At 37.4% G+C, this 23,083-nt stretch overlaps 1 protein-coding gene across 2 annotated transcripts in view; it reads left to right on the forward strand.

The window, feature by feature from the left end:
- shank3a (SH3 and multiple ankyrin repeat domains 3a) overlaps positions 1 to 23,083 on the forward strand; it is a 161,361-nt gene that overhangs the window by 61,453 nt on the left and 76,825 nt on the right. For both annotated transcript variants that reach the window (XM_072385676.1, XM_072385677.1), the window contains exons 5-8: positions 9,793 to 9,901; positions 10,455 to 10,606; positions 11,227 to 11,394; positions 17,454 to 17,570. In XM_072385676.1, coding sequence (XP_072241777.1) covers positions 9,793 to 9,901; positions 10,455 to 10,606; positions 11,227 to 11,394; positions 17,454 to 17,570 — 546 coding nt within the window. The remainder of the gene's footprint in view (positions 1 to 9,792; positions 9,902 to 10,454; positions 10,607 to 11,226; positions 11,395 to 17,453; positions 17,571 to 23,083) is intronic.

Here is a 23,083-nt window from a genome sequence, read left to right on the forward strand (position 1 = left end):
CTTACAGCTCTGAGTGTCCTCATGACCCACTGCACTGGCTCTCTGGTTTTATTCCCTAAACAGTTAAGGGCATGTGTGTTTTTTATGGGCCAGTTAACATCAGAGCAGAATGTGATCCTCTGAAACAGACGTCATGTTGGTGAGCATTATAATTACTGTTCATCCATGGCAAAGCCTTCTCTAGACCAGCTGTGAAGAGCTGCGGGCTGTGTAGCGATAATATGTGTAAATATATGGCAGTGACAATGTGTGACACACATGCATTATGTGACGTTATACTGCTCGGTCTTTAAATATTCAGACACTGACATTTCTGTTGTGTTTGGTGTTTACCAAAACGCATTGCTGTTACAGCTATGTGATGACTGTGGTTGTACAGTGCAGTCTGGAAACTTGTGATCGTCATATCCAAATTTTCAAATAGGGGAGTCTTCAATCTCAACTGTTTGAAATTATATATTCATTTTAATGCTTTATTGTTTTGTTTCTTACTTGTTTGTTTCGCAGCCTGGTGGTTGGGAACTGCTGGCCTTAGCATTATCATAAAATTCAGCCTTCACAGGAAATAATATGTTATCTGGATTAATCGTCTGAGAAAATTATCACAAATTCTTGAAATTTTGTAATCTGTTAAAAATAGAGAGGAGAGCTGCACCATCTCAAGCAAAGACTGCTAGAAGTGTGAGTTTCTCAGAACTGGAATTGAACCAAGTAAATATTGTGACCTTATCAGTATCATCTCTGCCTCACAGATTCAGCCTCAGTTAGCAGCTCGTTTTTATTTCAGAGTAATTTGGAAATAAGTTATTCTCACGTAAAAATGTTTGGTCAATTTTTGCAAACAGTCTCAGATGTTTGTAGCCCTATAAATCTGCTATGCTATCTTGCAGTACATGGCTCTGTAATGTATACAATCTGCATTACGTTGCACCTGCATTGATTTTATCAAATACTCAACATTCAAATCCGGAAAAAAGTGTAAGTACAGATAAACAACATTTTCTTTTGTTCTGTCTTTTTTTGTGAGTATGTTTGTCACCACATAAATCATACATACAACAAATTTACATGTATGACTTTTCACGTGCAGGTCTCAGATGGAAGTGTGTTTTTACAAAAGTGGCGGTACATCCCACAACTGTAGGGGGAGCCAAACAGCAAAAAAAAGGGACAAATTCTCTAGTAACTCTTTAGTAGGCCTAGGTCCCAGGATAAGGGTTATGCAAATGTCACACACTATGTTCAAATACTCAGAGGTGGAACTAAAGACCTTGTTGATACAAAATTGAGATGTTGTCTCTCTTTACCTCCTCTCTGCCTGTGATGTGGTGACCTGTGCAGATTGTGCCCCGCTTTTCGCTCAATCGCAGCTGGGATAGGCTCCAAACTCCTCATGACTCTGAAAATGATGAAGCTGGTATGAAAAATGGATGGAGAGTTTGTTCAGATAGTAAAAGCACGTTATAAGCTACAAGTGAGGCTACAATAAATACATTTTATTGGGGAAAGCTGCAGACATTTCTGGAAAGATTGCAAAACTACTCTAGGTTGACTTTTCTTTGTTGTTTTTAACAATACTCTACATAATCTGTCACATTTAAGCAGAGTTAATATTGCTGGGGTCAACACTGATGTGTTTGGCTTGGATGTGATTGCTTGGGCTGGGTGTACTGGACCCAGGTGACAGAAAAACTAATTCAAACAATAAAGAGTAATCCCTTTTTCCAGCTTTGTATGACGCTTAGCAGAAAAAACTCTTGTGTATTACCACAGTCAGTGGAAATGCATCGTGTGTCAGGAATCTAATTATAAATTGATTGAATGGGACATCATTATCTTTTTCATGTCGCCAAAATGAGATTAATAGAACTTTTTTATTATATTAACTTTGACCTCCCACATAACATAAATAGTCATTTTTAATGTTTTTGCAGGCAATAACAGCGTACATTTTGGAATCCATGGACATCTTTAAAGAATAGGTTTCCTCCTCTGTGATGCATTACCAAGCCCTCACTGCAGCTGCTTATTGTTTATGTGTGGGTCTCTCTGCCTTTAGTTTTGCCTTCAGCTAGTGAAATTAGTGTATTGAAATTAGGTATTAGTGAAAAGCAGTGCGTTCGGCTTGAGAGCATGCAGCTGATTCAGCCACTGGAGAATATTCCACAAATTTGTTTCCATAAATTCCTGGTTTGCTTTTGTTGCATGTTTTGGGTTATTGTTCGACCACACCACAAAGCACTGTGTGATCAGCTCCGCTAGATTTGTCTGACTCTGTGCCAACACTGTATCCCCACACACTTGACCTGCTTCTGTCTTCTGTCACATCATCAATAAAGACATTCATGTCCATACCATCACAATGTGTCCACGTTTTACAAGTGGGGCTGTATATTTTGGATCACGATTCATGCCTAGATTCTTTCACACTTTTCTTTCTTCCCATCATTCTGGTAAAGGTAAATCTTAGTTTCATCTTAAAAGTAGGTTTTTGCATCTTGAGATAAACCCTTTTTTATCTACCCCTCTGAAGCTACCTTTTTATGGAGGATATCTTGGATAGTGTTTTGCCATCCTACATCTGCTCATTCTGTCTTCCATGAACATCCAAACCATTATATGCAACTAAGTTCAAAAGTGTGTTTTTTTTCTTCTCTCAGATTTGTCCTCTCCGACTGATCCTGCTTTTTTATAATATGCAAACACCAGACAAAAAACGCTACTATGAAAAATAACAAAGATATTATCGAGTCTGTCTGTGAAAAGGCTATTCATTCAATTGTCCAATTACATTTGAGCTCCCGAAAAGGATATTCAATATATCAAAGGTTTTATATATGCTGTTATATAACTAAACAGTAAAGATGGTGGATTATTCAAATATTTCCAGACCTGACCTGTTTTGCCTCAGTCCTTATTTTCTGTATGAAATGCGCATGAGTTGTTTAACTTGAGATTAATTTTCTTTACTTCCATGTGTGGAACAATGGAAAAAGCTGTTTAAAAGGAGTCACACATCATAGAAAATAGCTGCACTGTGGCCCAGTGTGTTTTCTTTGTATTTTCTGGCCTCCCAGGTTTTGATCAATGGCAGATATTGCCTCATAGTGCTGGGGAATGAGCTAAAAATATTTTTTTTCTAGCAGAAAGAGGTAGCTCTTCCACTGAGAGGTGACCTGATACAAAGTCATATCTCCACGTGACAAAAAATGTTTTCAATATTCAGAATCCTGAATTAATAACAGATAATTCCTTGCAATTTGCTGCTCTTACATGCAGTGGGCTTCAGAGTAAGGATGCTGGCCCTCAACATCCAGGAGGATCTTCAAACTGTGCCTGCTGACTGAAGACATGGTTCTTCCATTAGCCTGAATAGAATGGCACAAAATCAAGCCAAACCATGAGGCAGGCTGTGCGGTCCTTTTCAGGAACAATGTAGACCACTGCCAACAAAGTTATATACATGTGGGAAGTCAGGATTTTTGATAAATAGGGAAAAGATCAGCTCATTATTAATAATGTTGAGCTGTCGTTAAGAAAACTACAATTTATTTATTTATTTACCTTTTTATAGTACACTCATAATCTATTGATATTTATCAGAGTATTCATTTTCATTTTCAAAAGAGACAAAAGTTAGGTAGCTACAGTTGGGTAATTTCATAATTCATTTCATATGAGAGCAGGCGATGACTAATTGTTTCAAGACTCACCCTGCAGGTGATTTACTTGGCTTTGGAAAACTGTTCCTCCCTACTGAGATGAGATACTTAAAAAATATATCAATTATTTAATTGATTTTATTCATTTCTCTATTCATGGTCAGTCCATCGTCACAGTATAGAAATTCAGAAAAATTCTCTCAAAATTAGGCTCGGAGTTGCTGGATACGATTAACACTTGCAAGTAAGAGACAAGTCCGCACAACCTATCAGGAAGATGGCTCAAAGTTGTCTGACTCACAAAATGATACTATTGCTATTTATATTATTTATGTTTACTGGCCACACAATGTTATGGAAAAACAAGTTCAGTCATGTTATGAGACACTGAGTTCAGAAACAATTTCACTAGCTACACAATGTTATGAGAACCAGAAAGTAGGAGGAAGCCTCTCCCCTTCACATAAACCTTTATTCTTGCAGCTTTTCTCATAGTATAACTTCATCATTTTTCTAACACTTTGTGTCAAAGTTCATGGTCGAGACAAGCTCTTTTGCTGTTTGAGATCCGCCCAATAATAATGATGACAATAATGTTCATAATAAATACTATAAAATGTGAGAAAAAGAACACACCTCGTGTCAGTGTTTTCCTGTAAACCTGAGCCATCCATTATGGCTTTGTGAACGGGTCATTTTATGTGCTCTCAGTAGCATCTCTATGAAGTCACCCTCCTGCCTTTGTTATTGCTTCAGACCAAACCAATTATCAATTGGAGGTGTTAGATTCAAGGTGAGATTGAGGTGAGACAATTTAAGAAGTCCTGAGCTGTATGTTGTGACAACTCTCTCAAAGTGATAGACTACTGATGCCTACGATTTTTGTTCCTGTGCAAGTAATCACGTCAAATTATGTGCTGAAATGACACGGGAAACATGACACTGGACACAAATTAGTGGGAAAGGTCTTACAGCATGTCTTCTTCTGAAGGGCAACAGAAGCTGTGTGCAGCTTCTCTTATATACACCCTGAAATAGAACTTAAAGGCTGGATATGTCACTGAGGGTCTGTTTATATGTTTTAATATAAATATCATTTGAACAAAAGAAAGAACAACAAAGAGAAACACTGACCTTTTTTCATTGACAATTTTACCAATGATGGAGTTACTTTCTGCAGTATTTCCAATGAGTTCGTAGCCATGCCTCATCCTTGACGTAGTCTCTCTTATAAGTCTTGTGTGCATGTAAACATTCTTGCTACAGAGATTTTAAAATGTAGTCAGCCTTCTTTGCTTTTTATTGCTACCTCACTTGAGACTATAGGACATTTTAAGTCCAGTCAAAGGCTAGAAAAGCTGAGAGTGTACGTTTAAAAAAAAAAAAAAAAAAAATGCATAGCTGTCTTCTGCCATGTATTTACTGAGTCAGCTGTAAATGAACTTGTTGAGGACTGATGTATAATGGAATTCTGGAAATTAAGAGAGTCCTGTGTAAAGGAGCAATGCTGTGCATTGTTCGTGTAAAATGAAATGTGCTTTGGGTAGTTTTTCGTGTTTCTGAGATTAAAATATGGCAAACGAGACAGTAAAACTAAATCCACACTTCAGAGCACAGTTGAGACATGCGATTGTCTTAACAGTGATTTTTTTTTCTATATGTAGATTAGTACCAAGGTGTTAGGTTGTGGTCTGACTTAGTTTTCCAGCTAATACCTCACAGGTGTCATTTGGTAATGTACTGTATTTAGGACAATGCAGGAGAAAATGTGATAATAGGGATGGTGGATGATATATGGATCATGAAATTTGCTGATGATATATGGATGTTTGAGTGTCACTGCTTCCAATATATATGTTTTTTTGTAATGCGTATAGCAGGATGGTGACATAATGAAACGTACGTTCAGCACATAACTCATGACAAAATATTGTGCACCTTGGTCCATGCTTCACTAGACTGATTATTGAAGTAGATTTGTTGTGTTCCCAGGCTTTTCATATTTGTGATGTATTAAATATGTACTCTCTCTCGGAATGCAACTGCTTGCATGATGATGCTTTTTGCTTCTTCCCTTAAGTTGCTGGGCTGTAGGTCCATGTAACGCCCTCAGGGAAAATACACATGTGAGCTTGTGAAAAGGTGTGTGACGGTATTTAACCAGTTAACCAGTGTTTTTACTTGAGGTTATCACAGTATGTGGCCATACATGTTATCAAATTGCATTATACTTCAAATATTTTGTGATAATTTAGAGAGCAGAATGTGCTGTGTCCTGCTGCAGCTTTTGTTGTGGAAAGTCTGGATACATGGATCAAATTGATTTATTAAGTTATTTATTTTTTGTTATAGCCCTAAAGCTGCCGGCAACTATCACCAAAATAAGACTTAACTATTCTATCTATTATTTCCCTGAGCAATCATTTTGTTGATTGAGCTGTCTGTGAATATTGAATCATTGGTACATGTAGACCTCTAGTGCATTGGTGAACGTGCTGATGTGATTTCTTAGCTCTTCTATATTAATGTGTTATAGCTTCCCACAGCAATTTATTCAGAGGTTTCAGACAGGATGTCATGCAGTTATATTTTCTTTCCTTTTTTCAATGCTCATCATGTAAAGTCTGTAGGGATTATTATGTAGATTTATCAAAGTCTATTGAATCAACACACCCATTGCACTGTATCACATAAAATATGATATGTACTGAGCCATTCTGCTAGGAAGCCTTGTTTTAATACACACAGTTACTTTGAGCAGCTTTTAGTTTGCTTCTCGGCATGATCAGTTGGTCTTAGGCATTTTTTGTATATTCTTTAACATTTTAAAAAGGGCCCACTTACTTACTAATTATGTACTATATATCCTTCCTGACACCAGAAATTGTTGTTAAGATATTAGTTCAACATTAGATATATTTTTTATTGTACCTCATGACAGCCTTGTTCTCAGCTACAGCTGTGTAAATGATGTGGCCGCAAATGTGAATTTCTTAGTTTTTCACTATATTATTTTATAAAGTGTATTGTTCTAACTAAAATAACACTGGAAATTATACACACTGTGATTACTGACCACCCATGTCCATCCATATGTGAGTAAAACATGAGTTAAAACGTGAACAGGCCAGGGAACTTCTATGAAAGTGTGTTTTATCCCACTTGCTATTATTTTCCAGGTCTTTTTGTACGCGCACACACAAGCTTTCATGAATGGAGAATAGGAAAATGCAAACAGATAACTCTTTGCTTCATTCATGCACAACGTGGTTACATGGTGACTACTCTTGAGCCGAGTAAAAAACAAACTGACTCTGAGAAGGTTCAAGAGTTGCACCAGCTGTGAATAAGCACCTGTTTTATGATGTTTTGACGAGAGAGTATGTAATATCATTCATTCAATATTCAATTGATTCCAAATATTCGTGTTCCTGTTAATTATTTAGAGCATAACAGATGGAAAAATAGATAGAGGTTTTCTGTACTACGTCATCACAGAGTTGTTGCAAAGAGGGGCCAGAAAGCAGTGCATATTCCAGTTTTTCTTTGCAGAGGTTGGTGCTAACCAGATATAGCAAGTTATTTAACTGTAATAACTACCAAAAGAATTATGTAAATTGTTTGATATCTACAAAAGATTTCACCCCTTTGCCAAGGGCAAAAGAATAAAAGGGCAGACTGTGAGTCCCAAAGGCAGTAAAAGTCTCTGCAGCGCCCACTTCTTGTCTCAAAATGCAAAAATGGGTTTTTTAGTCATGAGACTTCATCACATGTAAAGTAGCTGCAGAGAACATAACTATATGCATCTAAGGATTGGTATGCATCTAGAATTTCCTTCTATGTGTTTCAGGCTGTGGTAAATGATGTTGAGATGGATTTGTTTCTAGTAGATGTAACCTTCTGCTAAATGTGGCAGTTTGTAAACTGTACCTTGCTGATATTTTTACTTAATGAGCCCAGTGAAACTAATATTACCACCAGAATGCATATTTTTCAAATAAGGAAACACAGATCATTCAGAAAACTTGTCAGCATCCATTTTACACATGTCAATACTGAAAACTCTAAGCTGTAATAGTGTTTCATGATTGAATCGTGCTACTACTACTTGCGATTTTGCTCCCCCAGGAGGCACATACATCGAGTGATATTTATACAAATGCAAGAAACCCTTCAGATGGGTTTCTTGCATACTATATGCATTATGCATAGTATGTTTTATACATATATATATGTTCTATCTCCCTCTACCTCTAGCTCTGAAGAAATGTTTTGACCTGATCCAAATGAAATACCTTTGACATAATATATTTGCATTTATATGTTTATCAGTTCTATTAACAGAGTAAAGTTATTAGGAACTTAAGAGCTAATAAAACTGATTATATATGGTCATTCCACCTGTCCTGTTCTGACTCACAAATCTGATTTATAGCAGATAGTCCCACTTCAGTTGATTTTAGAGTAGTCAGTTGCCAGAATGTTTTGAATCTAAAGGCTGTGTGTGTTTTGCATTTGTCAGTGTGTGTTACAGAGAGGGAAAGATAACAAGAGGGAGAATGTATTAAAGAGTTTTTTAACACCCTCGCTGAAGAAGACAAATACTTATTCATCAGCTTTCTGTTCAGCAGGCAGAAAATACATACCAGATCCAGTTGATTACTGGCAAATCATCCCAGAGCTTCTTTAGGGCATTTTCCTGGATTATGCAGAACACATAAACACTCTAATTCACATACGGAGTCACACTCACAAACACAACCCCTGTGCTCTTCCCACTCGTGTACATTGGTTGCTGGAGCTGTCTTTGTATCCCATCACCATAACAACTGCCTCGAAGCACCTGAAAAAAAAAGGAAAAAGCCAAAGTGAATTTCTCTCACTCAGTTTGACTCACAGATGGTGAGCGTAGCGGTCGGCACATCCTCATAGCATGTCAGTGATGTGTGTGAACAAGAGGCGGGCTTGTACAGGCAAGCAGGCAGCAGATGACATTGCATGAGGAGAAAGGGATTTGTCATGTGAAATTTGGAAAGTGTTGGAAGGTGTGACTTTTCAGAGCACAGCCTAGACAGTTTTTGATGCTAGACATGGTGAGTGCCAAAGGGTAGATGCATTCTGTTGTCATTTTTGCACGTGCATGTTCATGTTTGTAAGAGTGTGTTTTAATGTTTGACATTGCATACCTTTATTAAATCATGCAATCTTTATCTGTATCTGGATGCTTTTGTACATGTGAATGTTATGTAATGACTATGGCAAAGAAACCATGAAAAAATGCAAAAGTAACAAAGGTTATCTGTGAAGCTTATTTGGAATACAGCAGAGAATGTGTAATTATATGTTATTATACGGTACACATCAGGCTACAAGGCTATCATGTTTTCAATTAAATGTTATGTGTTTGATATTAAGAGAACCTCTTTCAGTATTTCCTTGTGTTCGATCCAACGAATGGCATATCCTCTAACTGAATCTGAGATATACCGTTGTATCTCAAATAATCTCAAGATTTATCTTTTCTTTAATACTAATGCCTTGCCCACAGCTTAATTTTCTTGTGTACTTTATCGGCTTGCACTTGCTTTAGTAGAGTTTATGGATATGTTCAATCATCTCAAAAGGCACAAAGGAAATAAAGTGTATTTGAGTGTGTCCTCGAGTTTAGGGTGGTTCAGATTTGCATGTTGGTCTGTGAATGTGTTTGTGCTTGTGTTATAAGACTGGTTTTAAACATCTTTTTTAGACTTGATGAGGTGTGAGTGTTGCTCTGAGGCAGCGTACAGTATTATAACCATTGCATTTGAACCCAAAATGTGACATGAGCCCCTGGATCTAATTTTACTGGCACTAATCTTTAAAGGAAATCTGTGTTACAGTGTTACTTTCAAGCCCTTACCCTGTCTTTTTCAGTCTGTTCTATAATAGCTTATATATCTTCTAGTCCATTTGATGGCATGACAGGATAGAAATAAAACCTTCAAACACAGAAGGAGAGAACAACCACTGTAGCTTTCATCTCTGGACTGCATTATTAAACATCCCCATCCACATGAGTCTGACATCACCCAGTCACAGTTGTCTTTCCCCCCTTTCCCCTTCTCCCCCTTCCCTTGTCTCCCTCCATTAGGCAAACCTAAAGAAGTTTATGGAATATGTGCAGCAGAGGAACATTGAAAAGGTCTCAAGGTTTCTGGAAAAAGGCCTGGACCCTAACTTCCATGATCCCGACACAGGAGGTGAGCAAGTGTTTTGTAAGAAATATGCCTTATTTACCCTGCCTGAGTGTGCATATTCACTTTTTCCAACCTTTTTAAGTCTTTTCTCTTGTACTTTCTGTCACTTACTTTCTGTTTTCACCACAAATAACAATTTGTGGATTTTCTGAAATAATCCTTCTGCATGTTGGATAAAGCTGGATTACTCACCTTGCTAATCTTCTCATGTATATGCAAATGTTTGTCCAGCCATAAAAGAGGTTTCCCTGCTGTGTGACCTGTACACTGGCAGATGAGCTGTGAAGCGAGGTGCACATAAGAATAGGTTGGTTTAACACCAACAGGAAGCAGCCACTTTGGCAGAATGGAGGGTGACAGTCACCAGAGCCAATGGAATTATACAGATGCAGTGGAAATGGAAACCCTTATTTTCAACTGCAATGGGCAATTTTATCATCAAATACTGACAGTGTCAAATGTTTCATGTTTTTTGTCTAATAAGAATTAACAATAATATCATGCGAATGTGTTGATCTTTCATGCAGTTTTCTTACTCATTGCTTGGATTTTATAGAGTGTCCGCTAACGCTGGCAGCACAGCTGGAGGGATGTGCAGACCTCATCAAAGTGCTGAAAAGTGGAGGTGCACATCTGGACTTCAGAACAAAGGATGGCATTACTGCACCGCACAAGGCTGTGCGCAGCAAAAACCACACAGCACTCATAGTTAGTATAATGCACACAGTGATACACAAGCTGAATCATCTAATTTATTACTTTTGCTTGATTTTCCTCTCGAAAAAGAAATGGAATCATGCAGGCTGGTCACCTCTTATGGTAGGTACTTAAGCAATGGAGTACAGACGGTGCTCGAGCAATTACTCAATATTTGAGGCTAATGTAGCCCCTTTGAATGGGTTGGCATAACCATTTAATGGGCTTGAATGTATAAAAGGGCTTATAAGAGTCTTACAATTGTTTCACCATTGAGCCAGAACTATTGAAACTTGAATTTGTTATTTCCCCACAATGCCGTCATTGCCAAATATTCAATGTGACTGGGCCATGTAAGTCAAATAAGAGGTTAGTTTAAAAACGCTGAGGTTCTTACTCCAGTTATTTCTTTAAATAAAAGATGGAAAAGCATTATTAAAATAGGTTATTCATGGCCCACAGTTCAAGAGTGCTCACAATCCCATATTTGGGGTGTTGTAATTAACTTTATCTGTCACCAGAATCAGTTTGTTGAGGTTACTGGTCTCTCTGATGTTCACATTGCATGGTAGAAAATAATTAAAGTTTAGACTGGTGACTAAAGACATTAAAACAGTGTCTTTGCTCCACAGACGCTGCTGGACTTGGGTGCATCACCTGACTACAAAGACAGTAGGGGGCTGACTCCTCTTTACCACAGTTCAATGGTAGGAGGAGACCCCTACTGCTGTGAACTGCTGCTGCATGACCATGCACAGGTCGGCTGTGTGGATGAGAATGGCTGGCAGGAGATACACCAGGTAATACACAGTGACACGCACACGCGAGCAGATAGCAACAGTCATGAGATACGTTGTACAACACAAAACTGCCCCACACAAGGAGACAAGCATTTTCTCCATTTATTTAAAACATGGGGAGTCTACAGACATGACGTAAAAGTTTAAAAAGGCCTCAGATTGCCTCACAAAATATCAAATTGGTAGTTTAAAAGCATACATTTGTGAAAAAAATTCAGGTTTTAAGTGGGCCTGTCTGTAAGTTTATTTATATTTTCAGTCAAAATCAGAGCAGCCTTAAGCCAGCCTAAACAACATTTAGGCTTCATAAAGGGCTTGTGAACTGTATCAACACATCATAGAGACACCCCCTCACCACTATTTGAGATATCACATAATATGATGATGATTTTAATAAGCAAATTTAACCACAATACAATGTGTAGCATGCTCATTTTGAAATTAAGAAAAAAATAAGAAATAGCTCAACAAAAAAGGGCGCAGTCTTCCACAGAGGGAGGGAATATCATATATAATATAAATCAGCCTGACCACAGTTTTACAAAAGGAAACTTACAACGACTAAATATTTAGTGAAAGCTTTAACCAAAACGTGAACCTTGATTTTCAAACAGGAAAAGTGTGTGCTGTAAGAACTTATTTGCGCATGGAAGAAGTATTGTGGTAGGAAACAATCTATGACAATGTGTAGTGAAAGTTATGATATTTAACCATATGGATATGAGTTATGAAAATGCTTCAAAAGAGCAAGATAATGGAAAAAGATTACGGAGTTGGGTTAAACCTGGGGTCCTAATTCTAGGGACTAAATATAGGTTAATGTCTAGCAACTCTGAAGTAATAAATGGTTATAACGCTGCATCTCTAGACACCAACCACAACATTAAAAAGAAAGGGAGAGGTTGGAGCTTACTGTTGGCTGGTTTAGTTGTCTTTGTTCTGCACGCGCACTCTTGCTGAAAGTGAAAATAGTGAGTAGCACTGGTTGCGAGGCGGCAGGATGTCTTTTGCTAATGGTATAAAATGTTGCGTCAACCTGAGTTTGGAGTTGGTTTGTTCAGTAAAAATAAGTCAACTCTGAGGTGAACTTCAATTCAATTCACAAATATATCAAAATGGAAAAAAGTTTAACAAAAATCTCGGCTGTTTGCACGAAAAATACTTTTGTGTGAAGCAAAAATCCCTTTGTTTACAAGGTAACATCGTATACAGCAGCGGAGGCTAAAATGTTTGTACAGGTGCACAGGCGGAACGGGAGCTGGGCTTAGGCTCAGATTTCAGCCCATGAGATGGAAACAACAATTATTACAGTGCAAAACAGACAACAGACAGAATATTAAATTATGTAGGCAGTGACGTTTGTATATAAGCTGTAAAGCAAGCTTTATAGTGTTAAATGTATCAAATAAAACAAAATACTTTAACTCCCAAAGATAAACTGAAATTATATTGATTATTTATTTATTAATGGTGGAAATATCTTTCCGATCCTGGTGACTGCCTGTATACATGTGAATAAAGAACTAAACTGCATGCCATCTTATCCCGTGTTAACTCAAAGAAACACACACAATACCATGACTGTGGATTGATAAATAAGTTGAAGTTACTATTCAGATGTCTTATTAACTCATTATTTTAGGCTTAAATACTAGACGACATTGTGGCTCCATGGAAAAATGACTAATTTTTCTAGTAATTTTTTTCCAGTAAAGTCTTTTCTTGTTATACCTTGTACAATCTTGTAAGTGGTATAAACACCTTAAATGACCTGTACAATATGATTATGTTTAGTTAACCCAGTTAAAGTAACACACATGAAAATGATAGTAAACATAGTGGAATCCCTTTTGGAATCCGTTTGAATGTGGCAAAGAGGATCTGGACAGCCTCAATAATCTTGTTCTCTGGCAGGAGGTAGACGTCTTGTCAGGGGATCTGTGATTTGCAAGTTGTTTTAGATGGGAGAGAGCATCTGGTCAGTCTTTGGTCTGAGATTCTCCTCTACATTTCAGTGTCTTTTGTGTTTTTGAGCTGATAGGTTATCATGTAAAAGCATTTTTGTCTGGTTAGCAGCAGAAGGTTTTTGGAAGGGAGGGAAAGTCCGATGAACAGGGCACCATTTAATTAAAGGTCAATTTAAAGTGAAGAGATGTTTTATCTCTTTCAAAGCTTGTGAAGTCCCAACATCTGCTCAAACTGGTGAGTTTGAGTCAACAAATTCCACACAGGAATGTTAATGGGTCCCACAGAAATGAAGTATCTCTTACTCCATACTGAGTTAGCTACAAATGTTTATCGGGTGACACCCTCCTAGCATTTGATCTTTACAGTAATTGATCCAACATAGATTTCATTTTAAATCTCCTTTTTGACCAGAGTTCAGTTTTGAATTCAGAACCTGCACTATAGATTCTGAGTCGAAGGTTACCATAAAACAAAATGCATTGTGTTATCATGGGAACAATGCTTTCAGATGATTATGCAAAATGAGTCAGCTTCTTAATTTATGCGATCAACTCATTTTCTGGCAGTATTTCTCGCTTGTTTTTATAGGAGCAACTGTGTTTTTGATGATTTTTCTGAATGCTACTCTTCTCCATTCATATAGCCTGCACTTCTTATGAATTAAGTGTCAGCTAATCAGTGTATTTCGTACAAAACGAGCATCAAATGCTGGGCAAAACGCCCATTTTAAAACGAATGCACACAGAGCCTTAATAGGAAAGCCTGACTTAACAAAGAAAGATCAAAATCACTGTCGTGGTACCCTTTTTATCTGAGTGGATATTAAGGTTTTGTCGAGCCAGCTAACACAAAGAAAGCCAACAAAGTTAGCCAGTTCTTGCATTGTGTTTGTTTCGGAGCTGAGGATATAGGGAATTAGAAGCCTTTGGAGTCTATATCCCACAATTTCACTGTCATTTACAGATTTGTCTGATTCTGTTTTGGCAAGCATTATGTATCACTAAAAAATATACACCCTTCCCCTATGCAAGCCATTTACCACTAATTTACAAAGCTACTGTTTTTATGTAAAAAAAACCTGAAGTCTGAACCTGAATGTTTAAATTCTGTTTGCTGAGAGGCCTGATAGAATGGAACACAGAGGGTGAATTAAGTGCAAAAATATATATAATATGCTCTCCTTTTTGTTTATGTAACTCCTCTGTATATTACACAAGCCCAAACATCATTTAGATTGTTTTATAAATGTGAAATGTATCAGCACACCATCCTTTTTTAAAGCTGAATAGATTTTCGTGACTGAAAGCGACTTGTTTCATAAATGATGCACCTAAATACAATCCACGCTTGCCAGGTGCTTCCTAAATTGTGGCTTTTTCACAGCTTTTTGGTCAGGTTTGTTTCTTTTTGTGTTTTAAAAAATGGTCCTGGTTCAGATATTCTTTTTTGCACAGTCAAATCCCAACAATATATATTTTTTACACATATATAAAAAAGAAAGAAAAAAACGGCTGTTGCTTACCAGGTCCTGGATTTGACCTCATATGAGCAACAGCATTGTCATATCCAACTCTGTCATTATTTCTGTGATAAAATACTGTCAAAATGCAGAAGCAGTGTGTAAAAATCTAACTGAACCCTTAATGCTTCCATAGGAATTAAGAGGTTAAGTAGCTGCCTAGTGACGCTAATTAGATCCACTTGATTAGTTGATCACCAGCAATTGTTACATCAGCAATGATCTAAGAGAAGAAATTGTGCTTGCCATCAATCTGGGAAGGGTTTTCCAATATGAAGTCCATAATTCTGCATTTGGTACACCTCTGTGTAATATGCACAGAATGTAGTTTTGCCTTTTCCTGTTGAAAAACGCATAAATATCCCTGGAAGAGATGTCGTCTCGAATGAAGCATATATTGCGCCTAAAGCTCAGTGCACTTTTTTGTGATCTGGCTTTTGGACATGCTGCTGATAGATGTCCTGATGGCCTTCTGCTGCTGTGGTCTGTAGCTCACAGTATTCGTTTCTTCCAAAAAAGAACTAGAAATACTGATTGGTTTGACCACAATGCAAATTTCTTCTTTATGCATGCCCATGTGAGTAAAACAGCTATTGAATGGATGCAGATCTGACAGATCAGAGATCACAGATGTCCACAGTTGGCTTGAATTCTTACCCCTTTGAGTGCTGAAATCTTTGAATGATATTATGCACTGCAGAGGGAGAGATGTGCAAATCCCTTCAAATTATCATTGAATAAGATTATTTTTGACAATTCTAATTAATTCTTCTCACACATCTGATCTGATCAGAATTGTTAGATACTATTAGTTTGTTTTATTTATTTATTTGTACCTTTCTTTGGTGTGGCAGTTTACAGGGGAAAAGTTTCTGTGACGGTTCATAATGGAAGGGGAGTTTTTTCCAGAGCTGTCTTTCCTTGGTGCCACCATGCATATTTCTTAGACCAATTTGCACCAGATAAAAAAAAACTGCACTATTTTTTATTTGCTCAGAAAAAAGGAAACCATATGTACTTGTGAAATGTTTGCAAACAAGAAATTTAAGTATTGGAAAATATTAACAAAAAGACTATTGGCAGTAGGCAGAAATCCCAGATATTAATCAGTTCTGTCTCTGATTGGTACTGATGGGAAAACATCACCCAGGTAAACACTGTGCTGTATTTACTGACTGTAACATCTTACAAGAAGGTCCAGAAACTGACAGCAAAAACTCTTGGACTAAAAGAGAAGAAATGTATCAATTTTACCTGTCTGCAAGAGCATTGGCAGCTCACTCACAGTTCAGCAGTGTGGACTTACTTTGATGGCACAGTCAAAAATAATGAAGTAGCCTAATTATCTTTGAAAGTCATACTTTTACTAAAGCCTCTAGGATACAGTGCCATCTCTTCATGTTGCTGTAGCTTACATGCTAGTCCCAAAGGTAATAAATAGATAGGTAATAAATCCAGTTCTGTGTTCATTGTAGCACTGAGGGTAAACATTGGAAAATGATTTAAATAGCTTGTTTAAGTGGGTGTTCCTATTTATAACCCCCCCCCCACACACACACACACACTTAAACAGTGTCTTTGAATTGTATTCTTGTGTTTTATATTATTTATTATTTAAATAATAATAGGTTTAAATGAGGGTATTGATGATGCCATGTCAAATTGGATCATAGTTATTTGATTATGAAGTCCATAATATATAGAAAACTAAGCAAAGTCTTTCAGCCATACACATTTTCTGCTTTTCCATGCCTGTCAACTCCTAGTCCCAGTCTCTCAGATTTCTGTCTTTTTCTGCATTATTATTCTTGTGCTAGAAATTGTCTACAATAAGATACACAGTAGAATGGCTGATAACCAACCACAATCCCAGCATAATTTGTGTGCCCTCTCACTGCTGCCATGCACTATGGAACACTAGAAAGAGAGAACAATTGCAGAGGAGAGCTTTTTGCTTCTTTGTCAGTGACAAAGGACAAAGCCACAAAGTCGATGGGCAAGTAGGAACGCCAGGAAATAGAGAATAGATTAAAAGTTTATTGTTCAAGTTATATGAAACAGCAAAGCAGGAAAGATGCATAACTCCTACCAGAATAACTTCACACATTTACATTCAGCCTCGGGTGATACAAACAAGACTTTCACGTCTTTTTAGATAATGGTTGTAACATGGGAGAGGAGGATTGCACATAGAAAGTAGCCCAAGGAAAAGTTTGGGCTGTTTCCAAAAACATCTGTTTTGGTTGACCAATCACAACTAATCAAACGTGCAGATATTCAGATATGGGCTTTAAGATTTAGTATTTGAGTGATATGCTGAAACCCATGTTTAGGTTGAATTCTGGATTTGAGCACATTAAAGCTATAGCTGTATTATATGGCAATGGACTCTCCATTGTTTAGCTAATTTTTAATCACTGTAATTTGGCTAATTTGCACATATTAGAGGCATCCTTTTTTTTTTCTCATCTTTAAGATGAATTCTCATACTAATGCACATTCTTTTCACATAGACACTGTACAGACGTTAGCTTTTCTGAAAAAAAACAAATGTGTTTGTCTGTCCTTTTAGGCATGCCGCTATGGTCATGTGCAGCACCTGGAACATCTGCTGTTCTATGGAGCGGACATGAGTGCCCAGAATGCATCTGGAAACACTGCCCTGCATGTGTGTGCTCTCTACAACCAGGTACCGCTAACAAATGAATGAATGAATGAATGAACAAATGAAGAAATACATCTCCATTTTATGTTTGGTGTTCTTTGGGAGAAGAGGCAATTTTGTCCTCCGTGGAGCTGAATTTGCATTGGATGGTTGTGCATTAAGCAGTTTAAATCCAGAGCTAATGTTTGAGACCGGCAGAGGAGAAAGTGTCCCTTTTAGACAACATGACAAAAAATAGGAGTTCATGAAGGTAAATGGGCATGTTATTCTTTTATTCTATATGCCAGGACTGGAAGGTCCCATCTGACAGTGTTTGACTTTTTAAATAATTAACAATGTCCACAGTCTTTTCTCTTTTGATTTTCATTGCTTAACCTTACCACATCTTAAACATTCATGGATGTTTTAGCAATGTTTTGCAAAAACAGACCTTTGCTTTGTGTCATGACTTTAGGTTTATTGTGTTTTGGGTTTCTGTTCAGTCGTTAGTTTTGCCGTGTTTTCCGTCTGTCACTCTTGGTCATCAGTTCACTCACTTCACCTGTCCTTTCCCCCTCAGCTGCACTCCATCACTAATCACTTCCCTGCAGTGTTCAGTTTCCAGGTTCCCCCATGCACTCTGCCAGATCCTCACTGTCTTGCATGTTTGAGGTTTCAGGTTTGTTGTTAAGTTTACCATGTTTCTCATAGTCATAGTCAGGTTTTGTTTAGTCATGTTTTTTCATTGTCTGTAGTTTAGATGTTTGGTATTCTGGCTCAGCTGTGATTTCTTTTTTTTTTTTTTTTTTTTGTCATTCTGTTTGTGTCAAATAAATCAAGTTTTACATTGAAATATCTGAATCTGGGTCCAACCTTCACCACGCCACGCACCCAACCTCACTATACGTGACACTTTGTTGTTTTGTTTACTCTTTCTCGTGTTATAGATTGATTTATTTTATTTTTTTTAAGTGTGTGGAACTGTCATTTATTCCTCTTTCTTTACTCTTGATAAGCTAAAATGTAAACATGTTATTTGAAATTCTTGCAAATGTAATAAACACCACAGACCGTTATTTATCATTTACAAAAGACATATCATTTCCGTCCTTTGCAGAAGATTCTTTGGCAGCCAATGGAGCTTTGAGTCTTCTTTGCTAAGTCTCTTAATGCTTTTCACGCCTGGATTTGAATAGTTTTTTTTTTTTTACTTCCTGCCCAGCAGATCCCCTTTAGGTCCATCACATTTGACTCTACAGAAAGCCTACCAGGTTTAACTCTGAGCTTTGGCTAGGCCAGTGAAGATTCACAGATTTGTCTTAAAGCTCCCCCTGTATTGTTGGTGATAGGTGAACCACTGATCAGTCTGGTCAGACAGACAAAAGCATAAAATGTCACAGGAGATTTCAGACTTCTTGCAGTTATATTATTAGGACCGCTGTTCTCCTGGGAAAACTTGTTGGAAATTATTTTGTAGTTTAATGTCTTCAGATTTTTTTGCGGCTCAATTGCTTTTTTTTCTCGTATACAGAAGCAAGTCTGACGGCCTAGAGACAGTGAGAATCATAAAATCAAACACAATTTGTTAAAGATATAATGTAATTTTAGAGTTTGTTTCTGTGTGTTAATGAAATCTTATTGCTGTCCTAGTAGTTCCACTGCTTCCGGCGCAGCAAAAATACTGAATGCCTCGGAGTACCAAAGTTATCCCTCAGGCTTTCAGAAGCTAACTTGAATCCCTTTGTTACTGAATCAAAGGGAGAAAATGTTATTGAATGTCATTTGTTTTAATCAGGTCGGTCTGGTCCTGTTAAGTGCAATATTTGAGCTACTGGAGCTCTATAACTTGTTTTGCTGTTTGTAGTTAATGTGTTGCAGTTCAGCCAGTTAGCTCAGCTAAGTGTCTGGTACATCATATGGAATATTTGTATTTAGCTGAGGCTCCGTTGACTTTTATTTTTACTTTGTTATGTTTTTGTTTTTTTTAAAACACACAATGGCTGAAGGAGGAGAAGAAAGAGATTTTTATTGTTACTGACAAGGTGTTTTTCAATTAGTCTTCAAGAAAATCTGGACATTGTGAAGAAGGGTCAGCCACACAACAAGTGGCTATGCTTTAGATTTTTAAAAGGATTAGAACACCACTTTGTGTTTTAAAGATTTGAATCTTTGGTGAGTTTTGTGGATTTTTTTATATAACATTACTAACCATGCCCAGCTTTAATGTTCTGTCTATCTCACTATAATACTGTGAAGGAGAATTATAGACCGACTACATCTTAGCGAAATGTTTAAGTGATGTTGAGATTCAGCGACATGCCTATGTGTGTGTGGTGGAATGTACGTTTAAGCCCAGCAAACAAGATAAAGAGAGAAAAGTTAAGGGATCTGAATATCTAGTTAATAAATTGTATGTGTGTAAATAGTAGCATTTTATATGGCAGTTATGTATGTGTTTAAGCATCTGAGCTGTGGCTGTGTTGCAGCATTGAACCCAATCAGGCTTTAGTGTTTTCCTTTAGGACATTTATGTAACACAGACACTCGATGTTACTGTACAGAGCATTCAGATTTGCAGGATAGTTTCCATGCATCAGCGCATAATGTGAGTGCCCATCCCTGCTTGAGCATATTAGAGTGGCAGCCCAATGCATTGTGATCCTTTACCTGCTTATTACGTCTATCATTGCCTCAGTTCTGATTGGAGAACAAAATGTGTTGTACATAAAAAAATTAGTTTTAGTGTAAATGGGTGAATGAGGAAAAACATTGTAAAGCACTTTGTAGACTAAATAAAATATGTAAGAGTGTATATTTTTTAATGAATGAATAAACATATTTCATATTGGGAGAGTATAGGGAAACACATGGGGAAGAGGTCAGGAAAAAACAGCATACTTGTGTAAAAACCCTAAAGGGTTTACCCATGTACTGTTTGGATTGTGGCTGCTTAAAGAGAAAAATACAACTAGGCACTCAAGATGATGCCTTTCTGCTGCTTCATTGGGAAATAGAAAGTGGTGCTCGGTTCATGAACATTAAATGAGCATTTTTTCTATCTCACTCTCTGTCTCTCATGCGAAGAAATGAAAAATGCGTGCCTACGTGTGTGTGCTGTGATTTTTAGTGTGCACTGCACAGCTGCACAGTTCTGATGTATGATCGTGTTCAACTCAACTGGAACACCACAATCTCACAAGAGAGGTAGAGTGTTTGAGAGTCGTGTCGGCAAAGCATCAATACTTAATACTAACTAACATACCCACGTGACTGAATTAATTATATGCTTAACTTCTCAGTAGAATGAGGACCAGGGTGTGCTCTTGTATTGCACATAAAACATGATATGTTAGAATAAAACATTTGTTTTTAGGATGAGGGTAAATTCAGGATCAGATGAACTTTATAGTTAGCTAATCTGTCGCTCTGGTTGTTAGTGGAGTTTGTCTCTTGGCAATTAATGTCAGTGTTGAGACAATGAATTGTCCTAAAAGTGATTGAAAGACAATTGTGTGAGTGTCTGACTGCAGTCATTGTAATCAAAAACATAATGGATGAATAGGTTCATTTTCAGCTACTTGTACTATTTCTTGTAAGTCCTCAGGCTGGTAATGAACCTTGTACCAGCTCTGGCGTGTCCCAACTGAAGAGGATGACTGTTGCCGTGCCAGTGAAGACCGAACATCATGTTGAGCTGATTGATCCTAGAAACAGTGAATCCTAGCAGGGTTCCTGTGGGTCTAAAGCAAGGCTGTCTTGGATGATTATCTACAATGACAGTACAAAAATGGGCTGGTAGAATTGATTGGAAAACTAGTTGTCCAGTGGCAAGATCAATAGATCCATATGTAGAGAGAAAAGAGTGTTAGAAGAACAGATGCAGGGGAGTGGATGAATGACAAGATAACTTTCAGTAATTATCAACAGAAAAAGCTTGCTCAATGCAAGCTATTAGTGTTTACTTACTGGGCTTTCAGGCAGGCAGATGTGATCAGTAGCAGTGAATGAAGACATGGCAGGTGTCTTTTGCTTGTTAGACAGATCCTTGGGACATCATTGGTGAGTGATTGAGGATAGAGACAGAATTGTAGGGGATGGCAAATGGGCACGACACTGATGAGTTAAATTAAAGTAAAAAGACACAAAGGCACAAACCAATCAGACCAGTGAACTCATGGAACAGTTAACAATAAGCTCTCTAAGGGAGGCATCACTGTATTTCATGCTGCAGGCTTTGACCTACTGCATGCTGCGCACAACAACAAGGACTAACACAGCTCTCATTTAAAGTGTTCCAATGTCAAATAATTTATTTTATGTGCTTTATATGTTACTCACAATCTAGTTTAAAACATGCTCTACATTTACTGAGAGGCATCAATTCTAATCATATAAGGAATCCTCAAATGCTTAAACATGGCAGTGAAATCAGTGTTAAGTACTTGAAGTTGCATACTGTATGCATCCTTATGTTGCTAAAGTAATCACATCTAGTAAACCGTGGTGAGAACAGAAACGGTTTTCTTAATGAATTCCTATAGGAAGCCTTGGAGAGAATAACAAGACAGATGGCCCACACTGTAATTGGCCTCCACTTTCATATTTGCATGTCTTTGTATTTTATGTCTCTGTGAAAAAAGCATTTTGGGAAAACACTAATTTGAACAAATTCAATGGGTTCAGCTGTTGATGTGCTCAGACTCACCTATCTAACATAGTGTTAGTTCTGGCAAGCAGGTAGTTAAGCTCTGCCCACATTTCAATACATCAGCTGATCTGAAAGCCAACCCCCCCATCAGCTGATTGATCAGCAGTTTCCTGTCTATGTATTCAATTGTTAAATTGACAAAGAACTCTGAAAACTGCTTAAGATGCCAACCTTTACTGCCTCCTTTGCAAGCAGCTTCACAACCCACCTGTGCCCCAGCTCCTCTTTTTCAATCTGTATCTGACTTAATCAGTGTCATGTTCATCATTGACGCGGCTCTGTTCTGTACTCTGGGGTTTCTTTGCTGCTGCTTTCCCAGAACAAAGCTCGGAACAGAACTGCACTGCCAAATGCAGTGTAAACCACTGTTAATGACTTCTATAACTGCAGATACATTCTGATTGCAAGATAATAAGACATGTGCATCAACAGACACAATGAAATGAGGCTAATATCCTACTACATAAATAAATACACATGCTGGATGTGCTATGCAAGTGACATTTTCAGATCTTTCCTTAGCTTTTCGTGGAGACATGTAACTATTTCATTAATGCTCTAATCTCTACTCTTCTTCAAATTGTATCCAGGGCTGAAACTATGATAACTAATAACTATTATAACTAATTTTCAAACCATCTCTGCAACTTGAAGAGGAATTACAGAACAGTTTGAATTAATTTAGCCTTCTCCATTACATGTGTGCTAAAATAAAAGTAGAGACTGTTTTACAAATTGAGTTTTGAAAGTATCTTCCAGATGGACAAAATAAGGGGCAGTTATTTTAGATGAGTTATAGTGCGTCATTTGAGTCTTTGTTTCCTTCTTTATACTTTTACTTGTCTCTCTT

This window comes from Leuresthes tenuis, unplaced genomic scaffold, assembly GCF_036924035.1.
Source record: "Leuresthes tenuis unplaced genomic scaffold, fLeuTen1.0.hap1 SCAF_5, whole genome shotgun sequence".
Lineage (NCBI taxonomy): Eukaryota > Metazoa > Chordata > Actinopteri > Atheriniformes > Atherinopsidae > Leuresthes > Leuresthes tenuis.